Below are 18,592 nucleotides of genomic sequence, written 5' to 3' on the forward strand. Positions count from 1 at the left end.
GGCATGCAAGCCACGATTACCTTCTAGTGCTTTTGAGATATTCCAGGTTTAGAACTGTGACACTTGTGTGTTCAGTCTAAAGAAAGGCTGAGGTTTACAGTTTCACTCATATCGCACAAGTCAGTCACTAGTAATCATCTGTCCGCTCTCAGCTGTGACCGGTTTGCAATCTCTCTGCTGTGGCTGTCTTATCTCATAGTGGGGATATTTTTGTTGGACCGCTGCTTGACCCTGGATGGCGGCCATAACAAACAGCAGAACCCTGTTCTCCCATTATTTGTTCATGTGACAAAAAGACAACATGCTGGGAAGAAACCTCTCTGGGCTTTTTAAAGCTACCTTGGGGAAAAAAGAGTCAAGAGAGGTGTTTTGTAGTCTATTTTAGCCGCAGGTCCCGAGGGGAGGTTGACATCATTTTTACTTTTCCTTTAAAGATTCATAGCTCCAAATTCTCCAGCAGCGCAGTGAATGAATTCTTAAAAGGACGTGGTGCTTCTGTAAAAAGAAGGTGCTTTTAAAAGAATGTTGGAGTGCTAAAGCTTGTCCCCACTTTTTTAAAATAGCTCCTCACACATTGTTCATTGCAACGTCATTGAAGGTTTTTACGGTAATAGTTTAGCTGAAGTTTGATGTCTACTTCAGATAGGTTCATTTAGGGTTGTAAGTCAAAGTGTTTGTTTTGCATTGTTTTAGGGGCAGTGCACATGAGTTTGTTGTATCAGAGAAGCTGTGTACTATTGCAGAGTCAGGAAAATGCTGGCCTACTTTTTACTTCCCATGGGAGAATCACAGACTTCCTTAGTTTATTCAACCCTAAAGGCCGAAACTTACGGACACATGCAGTCTCAAAGACAAAAAAGATCTACTATATGCAATGTTTTGGTCTTGTTTTAAAGGATTTTGAGATATTTTGGTAACGCTTTACAATAAGTTGTCATTTGTTAAAATTGGTTAATGTATGTTAACTATGGCTGTCAGTTTAACACATTAAATTAATTAATTAGTTATGAAAAATAACACAATTAACACCCCCAGACCTGTATGTCATCTTATATTTCACATAGTTGACTGTTGACAAATATGATGCAGGGCAACAACAAGAAGTGGTATATTTTAAACACAATATTATGTTTTGGCTCAATTTTGTATAGAACATATTACCTTTGAAGCCATAGCAGAATTTTGCGTATCTCCGATGTGCAGTGTTTAGTTTTTTGAAAGAATCTGCATTTTGAACGAATCGTGTGAATCAATGATTCAAAGGCCCATTCGTAAACGGAGCCATTTACTTCATTCGTGAATGAATCAGCCATTTGAACAAATTGAATGAATGAATGAATGACTCATAAAGACATTTACCATCACCTGCTGGCAGGTTTAGTTTCTTATTTAGAGTATCATTTCATAAAAATAAATAAATAAATAACAATAAAGGGATAGTTAAAAAAATTTCATTCTGTGATCATTTACTCAGCCTCTTTTCATTTCAAACCTTTCATTTGAGGAACATAATGGAAGGTATTTTGAAGACTGTTGGTAACAAAGCTGTTTTGGTTACCAATGACTTTCATTGTACACTAACCAAAATTGTAAATGCAACACTTTTGTTTCTGCCCCCATTTTTCATGAGCTGAACTCAAAAATCTAAGACTTTTCTATGTACACAAAAGGCCTGTTTCTCTCAAATATTGTTTACAAATCTGTCTAAATCTGTTAGTTAGCACTTCTCCTTTGCCGAGATAATCCATCCACCTCACAGGTGTAGCATATCAAGATGCTGATTAGACAGCATGATTATTGCACAGGTGTGCCTTAGGCTGGCCACAATAAAAAGCCACTCTAAAATGTGCAGTTTTATCACAGAGCATAATGCCACAGATGTCACAAGTTTTGAGGGAGCGTGCAACTGGCATGCTGACTGCAGGAATGTCCACCAGAGATGTCGCCCATGCATTGAATGTTCATTTCTCTACCATAAGACGTCTCCAAAGGCGTTTCAGAGAATTTGGCAGTACATCCAATGTGTAACCACACCAGCCCAGGACCTCCACATCCAGCATCTTCACCTCCAAGATCATCTGAGACCAGCCACCCGGACAGCTGCTGCAACAGTCGGTTTGCATAACCAAAGAATTTCTGCACAAACTGTCAGAAACCATCTCAGGGAAGCTCATCTGCATGCTCGTTGTCCTTATCAGGGTCTCAACCTGACTGCAGTTCGTTGTCGTAACCAACTTGATTAGGCAAATGCTCACATTCGATGACATCTGGCACTTTGGAGAGGTGTTCTCTTTACGGATGAATCCTGGTTTTCACTGTACAGGGCAGATGGCAGACTGCGTGTATGGCGTTGTGTGGGTGAGCGGTTTGCTGATGTCAACGTTGTGGATCGAGTGGCCCGTGGTGGCGGTGGGGTTATGGAATGGGCAGGCGTATGTTATGGACAACGAGCAAAGGTGCATTTTATTGATGGGATTTTGAATGCACAGAGATACCGTGATAAGATCCTGAGGCCCATTGTTGTGCCATTCATCCACAACCTTCACCTCATGTTGCAGCATGATAATGCACGGCCCCATGTTGCAAGGATCTGTACACAATTCCTGGAAGCTGAAAACATCCTAGTTCTTGCATGGCCAGCATACTCACCGGACATGTCACCCATTAAGCACGTTTGGGATGCTCTGGATCGGCGCATACGACAGCGCGTTCCAGTTCCTGCCAATATCCAGCAACTAGTTATTTTAAACTGCACAATTAAAATGTTACAATATTACTGTTTAACTGTATTCTCATTAAATAAATGCAGTCTTGGTGAGCATATAAAAAGACTTCTTTCAAAAACATTTGTTAAAATATGTATCAATAAAATGAAATTTATACACTTAATTTAGGATACTATATATTATGTGGGGAAAAAAACATGATCTTAAAAATATGCCTAAAGGATAAGATAATTTTACTGGGAAATTAGAGATAAATACTGATAAAGAAAATCATTATTTGCAGATAAAAATATACTTGACACACACAGATGCAGATATAAAAAAACACATTCTCAGTTTTCATTTTCTCCGTGTGTTTGATCCTCTGTTTCCATGCTGTTTTCACTGGCTAAATAAACCTCCTGTAAGTTGGCTCTAACAAAGCACACAATCTGGCTCTGATTTATTCAGTTCCTCAAAACCCTTTTCCGGCTGTTGCTGGATGTGTTGCGCTGTTCTTACTCTGCAAGGATCTATTTTAAAGTTCAAACATGAGAAATTCATGATCTTGCACGCAGCGTTTTTTCTCTTTTTGACAGCTGCTGTGAGCTCTCAGCCCCGGTGTCCTATCTGCAGCATCGAACCAACAATAACACAGAGTCTGAGAGATTCAAAGCTTGAAATTCAGCAGAATTGCAAAGACAATTGTAAATGAGATGGACAGACAAACAGACAAAACAAAGAATCATGCAGAGACAAAAATAGAAATTAAGAGCAGACCAAAGAACTTCCATACCTTAAGCATAAACAGGAAGCTGTTGTACGCTTCTTAATGTTTTGAGCCAAATACAATAGCCAACATTTGCGCCAAACAAGTTTGAGGAAGAAAAAAAGGCACTTGTTTGTTCTTGTTTGCTCTATGAAAAGGAAGTCATGCCTTTCAATTTAAAGAGCTAATCGGACTTCCTTGCTTATATCCAAACCAATTTAAAAACCAAAATATCCAGTGTGAAATCAAAATTTTGAACCCAACTGTGTTATTGTTTCCTTATTCACTTAGACAGGAACAGTATTTGCAAAACTGTACTGCAACAGGGACTAACTTACTCTTAAAAAGTCACTGAAGTACAAGCACAGTATATATCTTAGCTTGAGCTATGAGGCTCTCAGCAGGAGGTTAAATGCTGTGATTTTCCTTCTTTAGAGTGTGCTTACCTCACCCAATCTCTGCCTGTATCTTCACTACAGAGCAAATGAGGGAAGAACGTTTGCCCATAATATCAAGCATGTCAGATGGCCTTTTGGAAAGAGCACATCAGATGTTATCGCTTAATGGGTATCGCTTTCACCTTTTATTGTGGCGGCCACACGCCGAATCCCAAACGGCGGTGTTATCTTCTAAACGACAGGCAGCACAATAGAGCCCGACTTCGAATCAGTGTGCGTCGCCGGAGGAGGCTGATTAAACAGACATTAATTTCCTCATTTCGCACCTATTGCTGATAGCATAACAGCTCTAATAGGTCAAAGTCATAATGGCAGTTTGAAAAAGTCTAGCTGCAAATGACTTTGAATTGCAGCTTTTTTCTACCACTTAGAAACTGTCTGAGCAGGTTATTGCAGATGATTGTGTATGTGCACAAAGTGCAAGAATGTGTTTAAATACGTATGCCATTTAGAATTAGAAGTAATGGATTCAGTAAAGTCTCTTTGGCAAAAAGTGCCTGTGGTGAGATTTTTGCAAATGATACGTTGCTTCCTACATGCTTCGCAACACTTTCAAAGTGAAATGTCTAATGAGTGGCAGTAAAAGTGAGTTTAGTTTTATCCTAAACAGATGAAAATGAATCTGGCAGTGTTTTATTACTTTAGTTGTTGTACATATTGCGACAGTTCGAAAATAAAAATAATGTACCACCTGCACCAAACCCTTACTTGAGCCTAACCTATCACATTCAAGGCCCAGAAAGGTAGGAAGGACATTGTTAAATAGTCCATGTGACATCAGTGGTCCAACCGTAACTTTATAAAGCTACGAGAATACTTACTACCTTTCTAAGTGAGTAATTAATGAAAGAAGTTTCATTTTTGGGTGAACTATCTTTTTAAAGGAGAAGTCCACTTCCAGAACAAAAATTGACAGATAATATACTCACCCCTTATCATCCAAGATGTTCATGTCTTTCTTTCTTCAGTTGTAAAGAAATTATGGTTTTTGAAGAAAACATTTCAGGATTTTTTTCAGGATCTATGGTTTCCCGAGTTTGAACTTCCAGAATGTAGTTTAATTACGGTTTCAAACAATCCCAAATGTGTTTGATCTTCTTTGCATGTTCACTTTGCAAAGACTGGGTCAGTACTTCTGCAGCAATGTAGGATGATTTTGAAATTATTTTTGAAGTTGAGGAAGAAAATACAATCTGAGTTTTTTGACATACCCTAACTGTCTTGAACCAGAATACACAGAGTTCAGGCAGAGCAAGACAAGACGAGCGTTTGAGATTAGAATATTTATTGAAGTATTTAAATTGTATTGTTTATAATGAAAATAACCAATCGTTTCGCTAGATAAGACACTTCTTCCTCAGTTGGGATCATTTACAACAGCCATTTGGGATCGTTTGAAGCCGCATTTAAACTACATTTTGGAAGTTCAAAATAGTTACACCATATCAGTCCATTATATGGGGACAAATCCTGAATAATAAATAAATGGTGTTACTAACAGGGTTATCTTTTTCAGTAACGAGTAATCAAATGAATTACAGTTTCCCCCCTTTACAATGCCATTACCATTACTGATAATGAAAGGTGGCAATACTATCATTTATTGTAATATTATTTAAATTTTATTTTTCAGTTCATCTGAATGGATGCGCAACATACCTGTTATTGACGAACCGTAAACTCTAGTGTGAAGGCACATGACTAGCCGTCGCTTTGTCTCACACACACGCAAAGAAAGATACAGAGCGGGAGAGTTTTATATACCGTGCAGAATTGACGCACTGTGTGTAAACGATATTCTTTGTTGTATTTTCCTGTCAAAATAACAGAGTTCCTTTGGAATTCTTCAGCTTTTAAGAACTGCCGGTTTCTCTGGTAGTAGGTGGAACTAATGCGCAAACGGCAATCTCATTGGCTGGCGCTCACCTATTATCGTCCCTGTTTTGATTTCAGCAAATCAGTTCGCGCGAACGCAGACAACGTGATTAATATTCATGAACCCAGCAGCTCATTAATCCTTAGTGCGTTTTATATTTTTATTAGTAGTAGAATTTGTAGTAATTTTATCATCTTCTCAGTATTATTTTTAGTTTTTCCCTTTTTTATAGAAACACAAAATGACAAACAGTATCTTAAGCATCACCACCAGTCCTAAGTTCAGTCAACATGACAAATTTGCATTCATACATGGTTATTCTAATTACTAAAGATCTAGTTACTAAAGTTTAATGCTAAATTAGTATAATATCATATTATAATGCTTGACTTACTGATGCTAAGTGTACTTTCAGACAATTAAAAAAAACTATAGATATTTAATATTAGTCTGGTGAATAAACAAAAAATTACCAGCCAATGGCATAATAATTCTATTGTTAAGGTGTCCATAGAAGGTTGATAATATTTACAATAATTTATTGTAATAATTTATAATTCATACAATAATTTGATAGGTGTCTCTCACATTGTCCCACAGCAACATTAAAATAGTATAGATTAGTGTACAATGTTGTATAATAATAATGTATTCTATTTAGTGTCCATTTCATTCATTTAACATATTTAAAATTGGGACATCCAAGTTATTTTACATATTTGAGCATTTTTTTTTTAAAAGTAACACAATAGTTACTTTCCCTGGTAATTAGTTACTTTTATAATGATTTAACTCAGTTACTGGTTGTGCGAAGTAACTAGTAACTATAACTAATTATTTTAAAAAGTAACATGCCCAACACTGGTCATAACAGTACTGCTCAAGGAATATTTAATGTAAACAAGAATAAAACTTGTAGGTGTTTTACTGCCACAAGTGTTCATTTCAGATGGAAACTGCCGTGAGTTGTATGGAGTTTTGTAAAAATGTATTTCCAATCAGCCCTCTGTTGAAAAGCTTTCCAAAGCATTTTCTTTAAACACGTTGTCACACATGGGTGTGTGTATTATGATATCAAATGTCGTCATGATTTGACCGGGAACCAGGCTGCTCTGACATCTCCCAAAATGAAATTTGAACGTTTGGAATTCTGTGACGCACTGTACTGTAGAGAGACGTTCATGCTAACAGTGTCCAGAAGATCGCTCAGGAATCAGGAATGCTCAGTTGTTTCCAGGAATACTTGGGTAACTCACAAGCTCAGCTGAAACAGTACTCATCAGGGTGTGTTTCCCTGTGTGTGAACACCTTCCATAATCTAAAACAAAAAATGAGCTATATGTATCTCATGCAGATGGACCTCAAGTGCACCTCCAGTCAAAAGAACCAGGTTTGATTGTTTTTTAAAGAGATAGTTCACCCAAAAAATGAAAAGTCTGTCATTAATTACTCACCCTCATTACGTTTCAAACCTGTAAGACCTTCGTTCATCTCTAGAACCCAAATAAAGATATTTGTGATGAAATCCAGCTTTTTGACCCTCCATAGACAACCGCAAGCTGGCATGCAGACACAGACTGACATAAAAGAGAAGAAATTGTTAAATGAAGTCGCTGTTTTTGTTTCTTAGTGCACAAAAAGTATTCTCATAGCTTCTCATGAACTGTTTTAATAATGTACTTACTCTCTTCATTAAAAACATCTTAATGTGTGAAGATGAACAAAGGGCTTACGGGTTTGGAACAACATGAGGGTGAGTAATTAAGGACAGAATTTTCATTTTTGGATGGACTGTCCCTTTAAGTTGGTTGGTTTAAGTTGGAATCCTGTAATTTACTAGCCATCTTGTCTTCCAAACACATGATGTTCTTTCTTCAGCAAAACACAAAAGGATTTTTTTCTTGTTTTCCAGAATAACCAAGGTGGATGCCAAGTACGTTTTGGTCTGTTCCTATTTTATGGCTTCAGACTTATATGTAGCCTAGAATATAGCATTTCTCTGACTTCTATAGTGCTTTGTGGCCTTTGTGAAGCTTGAAAGCCTCAGTCCAAAGCAATTTACTGTAATTGCATTGAAAAGGAGCTAGTACATTCTTCAAAACTCCTCTTTTTGTGTTGGACAGAAGAAAGAAGAAGGTCATATAGGTTTGGAACGGCATGAAGGTGAGGGATTACTGACAGAACTTTCAATTGTGAGTGAAGTATCAGCTCCAAACCAGCTCTGACCAGCATAAAGCAGCTTGCTAGTCTTTTTAACAGGTTTGTTTTGCTTCTAAATTCTTTCATTCGTCTTCACTTAACTTGTTTTTGATGTTTAGCTCTTGTGTTTTGCTCAGTGTAGTGTTGTAGCTGGCTTACGTTGGGTCTTTTCTCACTCCTGCCCTGTAATTTAAAGATCTCTAAAGCACAGCAGGTGCACTGGCCTCAGATCAGAGCTGCCAACAGCAAGAGCGAGATTGATTAGAGCCATTGGTTTTCTGCAAACACTCAACATCGCACTGTTTCATAAATATATCAAAATGTTTAAGCACACTCGTTTTGGAGAGGACAGCAGGCGTGTAATTTCAGAATAATTTACACCGTAATCAGCATCTGGGTTCATTGTTGTGCTCAATAGTCTTGGAAAAAGATGTGGTTTCGCTTAGCACGAATTATGAAGCAGATGCTTAATGATAGCAGTTAAAGTTTCAGATGCAAGCAGATCTTTGAGTTGAGAAAAGAGACTCTGACAGGGTAGACTGCAGGAGTTCTCTGTGGATTTTTGTACGTCTGCGGCTGTGATTTACTGGGGTAAAGAAGAAAAGTGCAGTTCAGGCAGGATGGATTTGTTGTTTGCTCGAATTTGAATTCATAAGGAAGGCTTTAGGGGTTGGACAGATGCTGGGAACAGAGCGAAGCATTTGGCAATCAAGTGAAGAGAAGAATGATGTGAAGGTTTGAGTGCACTCGCACACTTGACTGTAAATATGTACATGTGTTTGCGTGTGTTGTTATGCATGGCTGTATCTAGGCTCTCTCTTATCCCAAAACCCTCCTGCAGCACTTCCTTAGAGTGGACTGGCACACAAATCTCACACTCATGCTCATGTGTGCCTCAAACCATCTCTGCATGCCAAGCCATCCAACCCAATCTGGCTTTTGCTCACGCCATTCTTGGCCACGCCAAGTCCGCTTAACCCACTTGACCTGATGCCAACTTCTGCCAGCTTAGCCTGTGCCATTCCCAAGCTCTCCGTCCCCAATGCCAATCCCTCTTTGAACCAAAGTCCTTCCTTTTGTCACATTACTATTCCAGCCCTCGCTGCTGCAAACGGCTCATTGCACAAACTACAGCACTGCTTAAATGTCATTTTTGGATCATTAGCTTTTTCTTAGGGTGTTTAAGATACAGTACATGTCGCTTCCATTTGCAAATGTCATGACTTTTACTTCCAGACGCCCCTACTGATTGGTCTCTTTCAACTGTAATCCCTTTAAAGGCGGCATTAAAACTCGTACGCGCTTGATTGTGCCCTAGCTTATGCCACACTGCTGGCATCTGTGAGATTTGCAGAAGACCAGGGGCTCATTGTATATCAGTGTTTTGGGGCTAAATTGCTTGTTTCTGTTTTATTGTCACTAAACTGACTGTTGATTTGCAATAACACAGTCAAGTCTCAATAGTCTCAAGTTCCGTCTGTTTCTTTTGTAGCTGAGTTATGATGGTGTATTTGCGGTCCTATAATAGACAGAAGTAAAAACGTGATCTTTTTAATGTCTTGATTGTTTTGTTCCTCTTCGGAATGCAAATTAAAATATGTTTGATGAAATCCAGTAGTTTCTGACCCTGCATAGACAGCAACGTAACAGACACGTTCAAGGTCCAGAAAGGTAATAAGGACATGGTTAAAATAGTCCATATGACATTAGTGGTTCAACTGTAATTTTCTGAAGCTATGAGAAAACAAAAATAATGACTTTATTCAACAATTTGTTCTCTTACTTGCCAGTTTTCTACACACATTTACGAGTACCACAACACATGCGTGTGATGCTGCTGACGCAGGAGCCGGCGAGACAATTTTTATTCAGAGTTGTTGTGTTATTGCAACATGATTTTATGATAATTCGTATTTGTATTTTACATAAAACGTATTTACAGCATCTAAACATACAATACTGCATTTTCAGCATTTAATGTACAATACTGACGTATTGATGACACCTAATCGCATTTAGTTTTATCATTGTATTCAGTTGTCATATAAATGGATTGTTTTCACTTGCATTATTAAAATGTTTACCTATTTTCGTAATTGAGTTGAGGTCAAAAGTTTGCAGAATCTGCAAAATGTCAATTATTTTACCCAAATAATAAGGATCATACATAGTCCATGTTATTTTTTTATTTAGTACTGACCTGAATAAGATATTTCACATAAAAGATGTTTACATATAGTCCACAAGAGAAAATAATAGTCGAATTATAAAAATGGGAAACATGTATCTTCTGTAGCTTCTGAAGGGCAGTACTAAATGAAAAAATATATATACTTAGGCAAAATAAGAAAAATTCATCATTCTGTTCAAAAGTTTACACCCCTGGCTCATAATGCACCGTTTTTGCTTCTGAAGCATCAGTGAGCATTTGAACCTTCTGTATTAGTTGCACATGAGTCCCTTAGTTGTCCTCAGTGTCAAAAGAAGAATTTCAAATCATACAGTCGTTGTAAAGGGTTCAAATACACGGAAATGCTGGAAAACCAAAGAATTTGTGGGACCTGAAGGATTTTTCTGAAGAACAGCAGGCAGTTTAACTGTTCAGGACAAACAACTATCACTAAACAAAAAAACACAGCTGTGGATCATTCAGGTAATAACACAGTATTAAGAATCAAGTGTATGTAAACTTTTAAATGGGTTCATTTTTATAAATTCACCTATTATTTTCTGTTGTGGACTATATGTAAACATTTTATGTGAAATATCTTATTCAGGTCAGTACTAAATAAAAAATAACATGCATTTTGTATGATCTCTCTTATTCTGGTTAAAACGTAACATTTTGCAGATTCTGCAAGGTGTTTGTAAATTTTTGACATCAACTGTATGAAATGAGAACATTTCGTTCTGGCAACTTGTTTTGAAGAATACATAAAAAGTTAAAAAAAGACTACACTTTAAACTCTTAAAATGAATAACATTTCTGCAATTGTTTTGTCATTATTTATCATGTAATGTTTACTCTGTTTGCCATGGGACACAAAAGGCGTTTTCTCTGACATGCTGTGACTGACAATAGATGTCTAAAAATGTAAACGTTTATCGATAAAATGCTTAAAATGCATTGATACATATCTTAATGATATAAAAGATTTGTAAACATATTATGTTTTTTAGCTAAAATTACACATCCATTTTTACATTTACATTGGATGAACATTAAAATTCATCCAAATTGTATGTTTCAGCATCAATAAAAACATACAAAAATGTACATCTTGTGCTTTTAAACGTTACATACGGATATTTATGTATAAACAAAGAGACCATGCTGGTTATTGGGCAGGGTGTAGTGAGGACACTGGATGAAGTATGAGGACATACCCAGAAACCCCATTGCAGGAGTCCGGCCGGTCGACCCCCCACCTCCATGTGCTTGGCTCCCACCACAAAACCCCAAACAAGCGGTCACTTACCCCCAGGGAGCGCAGATGTTCTTGGCAAACAGTTTCTCCTCCCCATCCTTCCCTCCTATTTTCCTCTCTTTCATCTGCAGAGTTTATTTTGCTGTACTGGCACCGGTGACAGAATCGCTTCTTGTCTGAGTCATGCATGTTTGATTCAGGCCTGTGTTCCTGTGTTTGCTCGCTAAAGGTGAGCACTGAGGTTGTCTTTGATGAGCACGGGTGGCGGGGAAACAGTCATTCCCGGCGGACAGAACTGAGGTGATGAAGTGAGAGAGTTCATCAGCAAACTCTTCAAAGGCTCTCGGTCAAGGGTGCATGAAAGTGAGATGGATGCGACATGCGTGTGGCTGCACTCGTCTGTTTGACAACCCGTTTTGATGTGGATGAAAGATTGTGGCGTTAGCTGGGAAATATTATTCAGCACTGAAGAGCTTGGTAGGAATGAGTAATCACTCTGTTGAATAAAACAGTTTTAGGGCTTTGTTTTTTGCAGAATGTTGTGTTTTGGATGCTAGTGTATTGTTCTCCCTACCAGGCTGCTTATCTAGCTTAACCAGCTAGAAATCATCTTCTTCATCATCAAGAGAACAGTTAAGTTTTGTTGGTCCACTAGTAGGGCCGTATGATTTCCAGGTGGAAAATGTGGACGGAATTGTAAAATCCGGTCATAAAAATGGAACTTACTTTATAACACAGAATGTCTCGGAATTTGCCAAATTTGGTATGGATAAATCAAAAGTAGGTCAGTACACCTAAATCAAAATGTGACATGGACTAGTGTCTGTGAATATTAAGCCGAAAAACACCATTTAAATATGAATCCTCCATGTTCTGCATGTCTTTGTGTGAATGAATGGCGCAGACACGCGGTTTTGTTTACTGTATACATACTGAAGCACGTGTGACGCTCACAGTGTTTTTTTAGCCTCTGCCGCCTCCGAATATGAGAACACATAATAACACATAACCTCTAGAACTGAGCATTTTACTGTTTCTTGTAAGAACAACCAAAACTACCTTCATATCATATACAAACAGAAACTTAAAGGTCTTCACACCAACCCGTCAAAATAAAAGTTTGGTTTATCTTAAAGAAACTGTGACAGAAATATTTGACCTAATGTAATGATAGTATACTATGTAGCGTCTGGACCAATCAGACATACATTAATTGTTACATTTAACAAATAGTCTTTAAACACAACAGGCCAGCTACATGCTGGAGCTCTGGAGACAAACCCCCCCAAAGCAACTAACACCCCAAAAGGGCTCAGTTGCCAGGACAACGATCTGATACCACAGGTTTTATTGCTTCAAGGAATGCACATCTGCCCATGCTACATTTGCCATAGGAAAGACACAATGCCTATAGAGATAGACTCCTTCCTATTCATTCACAGACAAACCTTTCTTTGACCTTCCTATCACACATAGCCCAGGTTATTGTGTACAGTATCACTGCAATGTATTTTAATTTTGTCTGTTGTATTTGTATTTGTCTTTCTACTGTTTTATGCATGTATTATGATAGATGACTAGTAGTATAACCCACCTATGTCATGCTTGGACTCTTTGAGTTCATATTTTAATGATCTAAAAGATGGTGTAAATTAGATGTTGATACCTTTGCAACATGTTAGTGTTTTAAGAAACCTTAGTAGTTTTTGCATCAACACCCAATCGAATTACATATGCAAATTACCATGCTCACAGACAAAGAGTCGTAAACTTTCTCTCCAAAGGTAAAAGTTACCATTGGTTCATGGACCTCCTGGAGGCACAGCCTCCAGAGAGTTTAAAGGCATCGACCCCTCTCTTCCTTCTCTTCTTCACTTTCTCACTCGTCTGCAACATCTTCCGATTGCTGCCCGTGTGGAGGAACCCACGGGGAGCCGGAGCCAGCACAGGGCGTGCCCGGCGGGCCCGACAGGCCCAACATACAGAGCTGTGGCTCTCGACCACAAAGAGCCAGACAGTTCGACCTAACCCTGGAATTCATCTTCATGACTCGCCTCAGTCAGTCAGTGGTTCTTGGAGAACCTAAGAAGATGAGCTAGAACTCTTCAGGACTTCCCTAAGCGTGCGCCAGGCCTTCCGGCCTTGTCTTTCCATTCCTCAAAGATCACAGGACTTCAGCTGGGTCCCTCTCAGCTCTTGGTTCTTCTTCACTTTTCACATGGGAAGAAACTCCCAGTCACCAACGAGTCAGGACATCTTTGGAATTCATCACTCTTCAGACCCGGAAGAACGTGATTGCAATTCCAAAACCACCACTGCTTCAAACCACCAAGACTTTCAGAGACTGCATTTGGACACTTGTTCGACGACCAAGGCAATGCAAGTATCGTACACTTAACTAAACATACAGAGGTTTAGTATAAGCTGTAGACAGCACTGATGGTTTCACAGCAGGTGGTTAACTGACTTTTTTTCATAGTTTCATTTCCTTCTCTCTCTCTCTAACTGCTTCTCACTGACCATTCCCCCATGTATGAGTGATTTCATGTTTGTTTGTTTAGATTAGTTATGTGTTAGTCCTTCGTTAATAAACTGTTGTGCACATATTACATGAGTTTTGATTCTGATTCTGCCTTGCAAATTAATGTCCCTTTACGATTCCGATTCGAGCTACATGCTCTAATGCAATGGTACTTTAAGAAAGTTATTTTCTGTGGCCAAGAAAATATAATTTCTTAGAGTTGATATAAAGATTATACTGAATGTTCGCTGAGCGAACAGATTAGTTGATGGAAAATTGATTCTGCTACAGTTACTACTGGCAGCTGATATAAGTAATTGTAATTAATCATAATTAATTGTAATTATTTATATACATTTCCCTTTGAGCTAAATTTGCTACAACTACTAGTAATAAAATTATTATCAGAAGATTATTTTTAAGGAATATTTATTACAAAACTTATTTACCAGAAAAAATGTAAATACATAACACAATATTTCTGAAATATATAAATATATATATGAACCATTAAAATATAAAATAAATAAAAAATATATATATAAAAGAAAATTAAACAAAAAATGTAACTAATAGAACTAGTAATAACTAATGTAACTAATAATGTAACAATTAAATAGAAAATTAGAAGATGAATGGACAAAACAAAAATAAAACAAAATAAAATAATAAAATAAAACAATGAAATTAAATATAATATAGAAGTTTAAATATTTGACCTAATGTAATGATAGTATACTACTAGTAATACAATTATTATCAAAAGATTATTTTTAAGGAATATTAGAAATATTAGAAAAATTATTTACTAGAATTTATTTACCAGAAAAAAAAATGTAAATACATGCACAGTATTTCAGGAAAATAAATAAATAAATAAATAATATTTTTTTTAAATAAAAATCAATTATTTATAGATGCTTTTCAAATTTAATGAAACCGTTAAAATGGAATTGGAAAATGGAATGGAAAATTAATAGAAAACAAAGAATTTGGTAAAATAAATAATAAATAAAACTAAATTTGAGGGGAAAAAACATTTTTTTATAAGGGCTTAAAAATGTAATTTAATGTACAGATTTCATAAGGCATAAGGATTTCATAAGGTCATTTTGGAAAGTAAAAGTACAGCTGAGCATTAATTTAAATACTTCAATACTTTCCCTTTCCTAAAATATAAAATTAAGTAAAATATAAAAGAAATTGTAACAAAACATTTAACTAAAATAAAATTACACAGAAAATTAGAAGGTGATTGGGGCGTAACAAAACTAAAATAATATAAAATAAAATAATCAATAAAATTAAATATAATATATAAAATGTAATTAAATTTAACATGTGAAGCATCACAAATTTGCCTTTATTTGACATATTTTATTTCCTTTATTTTTCACCATGAACAAAAATGCTTTAAAATTGTGCTTTAAAATACTGTTTAAATATTGACAAATCCTATTGCAACTTACTTTTTTTTTACAGGTATAACTATAATTTCACACTTTTTAAAAATATCATTATAATACGGATAGTTCCGGTCCTTGATTCTGATTATATGGAATAACCGTTCCTAACAACACCCCTTAGCTGTTATAAGTTCATTGTAAACCACAGCGTCTTGGGGCTTATTGCTTTATTTTAGTTTGTTTAGTATATTTATAGTTATTTCAAAAAACATACATATATAATGCCAGGCTGTAATTTCTGAACGTTACCATATGCTGTGATTTTTCAGCACAGACGTGTTACACTCATTAACCTTATGATTATTAATGTTTTAATCCCTTCTTCACATGCATGCATGCATACACTATTAATCTGCAGGAAGAGTCACTTTCGCTTTTCGAAAACACGCAAATTCAAGGACATCCATTTATTCAGCGTTGCGCATATTTATGAGTGCATAGCAAATACGCACTTTGTTGTTCAGCTTGTTTGTTGGGGCGAGCTAGTGAGCTGAAGATACCGGCAACAGACCATGAAGGATCTTCCGCAGTACTCTCCAGTGGGCAGAGCCCAGACCCAAATGAGCTCCATTCGCTGTCCTCTCAGATATCTCACCTCGTCTCGCTCTCTGCCCGAGGCAGCCGATCCCAGACCGAGACTGTCATATGATCGTCCGCTGCTCTGCTTCATCTGAAAGAGCTCAGTCTTTGTGTCTGTGGCCGCTACAGCGACTACAGTCAAGCTGAGGTCAGGCTCGGCATTGGTTTGTTTATAATCACGTATCGCTAGTGATGAATTAACATGAATTGTACCATATGGGCTTACGCTTAGCTGGCTTAGTGTTCTATCACGTAGAGGACTCGGGCGTGAATGCCACGGTGGAAGGTCATATGCTAATTCGCTTGGTTTTGTTGTCATTTTTATGCTTGTAGAAGTAATGCCATTAATGACTTTGGCAATTTGAATACTTGCAACTTTTTATGCTTGGCTGGGTTGTTGAAATGGTGTACTGCTATATTCATTATATTCAATATACTCAGTTCTGTGTTTTTGTTTTTTGTTTTGTTTTGTTTTTTGAAGTTATGACATATATTTGGCTAGACATGTATTTGCTTGGAAAGCTTTTTATTGCTTACATTTCAGGATGAACAGCTGGTCCAGGCTGGTTTATGATGGCTTGGTGCTGGTAAACCAGTATGGTAATGCTCTTAACCAGCAAAACAAAGTTAGTGAATTCAATTCATTTAAATTGAATTAAAAGTATAAAATTAAATAAAACCAACAGTTTTATAAAATAAGAAGCCTAATGGGGACAAAGTATAAAATTACTTTAGATAAACAATAAAATTAAAGATATAATATTAAATTAAACCAAAAAAATTTAAATAAATAAAATATAAAATAAGAAGCCTGATGGAGACAAAGTATAAAATATTTTAAAATTATGACATTTAAAATGTATTAAAAACAAAAATGTAATAAAATTTTAAATAAACAATAAATTAAAAATATAAAATGTAGTTAAACAAAAAAAATATTAAAAATAAAATATAAGATAAGAAGGCTGATGGGGATTAAATTAAATTAAAATATTAAATAATGTGTTAAATTCCATTAAATCAAATTTTACGTAAAACAGTAAATAAAATACAAAATAAAACATGTTCAATTAATCTGCTCTTTTCTTTTCCTTCTCTCTTTGTGAACAGGTACCCATTCCCCACAGTGACATATATATAATTAAAATACATTACATTAAAATTATGACATTTAAAATGAATTAAAAACAAAAATGTAATAATAATTAAAATGAACAATAAATTAAAAATATAAAATGTAGTTAAACCTAAGAAGTAATTAATCAAAACATGTAATTAAAAATAAATTATATATAAAATAAGAAGCCTGATGGGGGCAAAATACAAATTTTATTAAATAAATTTTAAAATATAAAATTGTAGATTAAATAAAAACAAAAATGTAATAAAATTTTAAGTAAACAATAAATTAAAAATATAAAATGTAGTTAAACAAAAAAATTATTTCAAGTATGTAATAAAAATATTAAATATAAAATAAGAAGGCTGATGGGGATTCAGTTAAATTAGTATATTAAATATTGTGTTAAATTCCATTAAATAAAATTTTACGTAAAACACTAAATAAAATACAAAATAAAACATGTTCAATTAATCTCCTCTTTCCTTTTCTATCTCTCTTTGTGAACAGGTACCCATTCCCCACGGTTTTCAGTACGTGCAGTAAGAAGGATCTGGTGGCTAGTCTGGAGAAGGGGGTGGGCATGTGTTTATATAATATGCCTGAAGTCAAAATGCTCTACGGGGGACAGAAATGTGGCAACGGATACATTGAGGAAGGAGAGGAGTGTGACTGCGGAGAGCTGGAGGTATGAAAAACTCACACACATCAAAGACCTTTGTACATCACAACAAAGCAAGCCGCTGCTCATCTACCACTTAGGATTAGCAGATCTGAACCAGGTCCATATCTAGTCTTCAGTGATGTTTGGAATTTGATTCGGTCGGTTTAATACTCAAAGGCCAAATCCTTTGCTTTCACTCTGACTTTGTCCTCAAAACCTGTTTGTGTACTGATACACGTTAAAAAACAACACATGGGTACAGCTGTGAAATAACAAGTTACTATATCACTAATCTGAAAATATCTTTCGTTGTTTAAAATTTTTACAGTACAAAATCCTTCCACTTATTATCAGTTATAAATGAAGTTCAACCATTTTCACACCTGCATACGGTGGAGATCAAAATTAGAGAACAACTTAAATTTCCTAAATTTCAAGGTCACTGCTTTGTCCTTTTTGAAGTTGTCGTAACAGGAGTAGAAGGGCAGTTTTATAAGCATATTTCATAAATTAATTGTATTCTGAAGCACATTATAAAAAACTTCAACGAGACTTGAAAAAGATCAAAATTGGAAAACACTTACAGATACGTCCAGATTATTGGTGTTAATCTGGCACATGGTTCTAATTTCCCTAATTATATGAAAAACCTTATATAACTGGCAGCATTCCTCCAATTTTCACTGAGATTTCACTAAGATGGTGGGCCGCTCTAAGGTGACTGAAAGCCTGTGACAGCAGGTTGTCTAGTTGAAGGCCAAAGGAATGACACTTTCATCCATTCCAAGAGAAGTTTGTTGTTCCAAA

General features: G+C 36.0%; 1 protein-coding gene across 2 annotated transcripts in view; it reads left to right on the forward strand.

The window, feature by feature from the left end:
* adam12b (ADAM metallopeptidase domain 12b) overlaps positions 1–18,592 on the forward strand; it is a 120,578-nt gene that overhangs the window by 70,462 nt on the left and 31,524 nt on the right. For both annotated transcript variants that reach the window (XM_051133660.1, XM_051133661.1), the window contains exon 12: positions 17,632–17,809. In XM_051133660.1, the coding sequence (XP_050989617.1) occupies positions 17,632–17,809 (178 nt within the window). The remainder of the gene's footprint in view (positions 1–17,631; positions 17,810–18,592) is intronic.

This window comes from Labeo rohita, chromosome 17 (genome assembly GCF_022985175.1).
Source record: "Labeo rohita strain BAU-BD-2019 chromosome 17, IGBB_LRoh.1.0, whole genome shotgun sequence".
Classification (NCBI taxonomy): domain Eukaryota; kingdom Metazoa; phylum Chordata; class Actinopteri; order Cypriniformes; family Cyprinidae; genus Labeo; species Labeo rohita.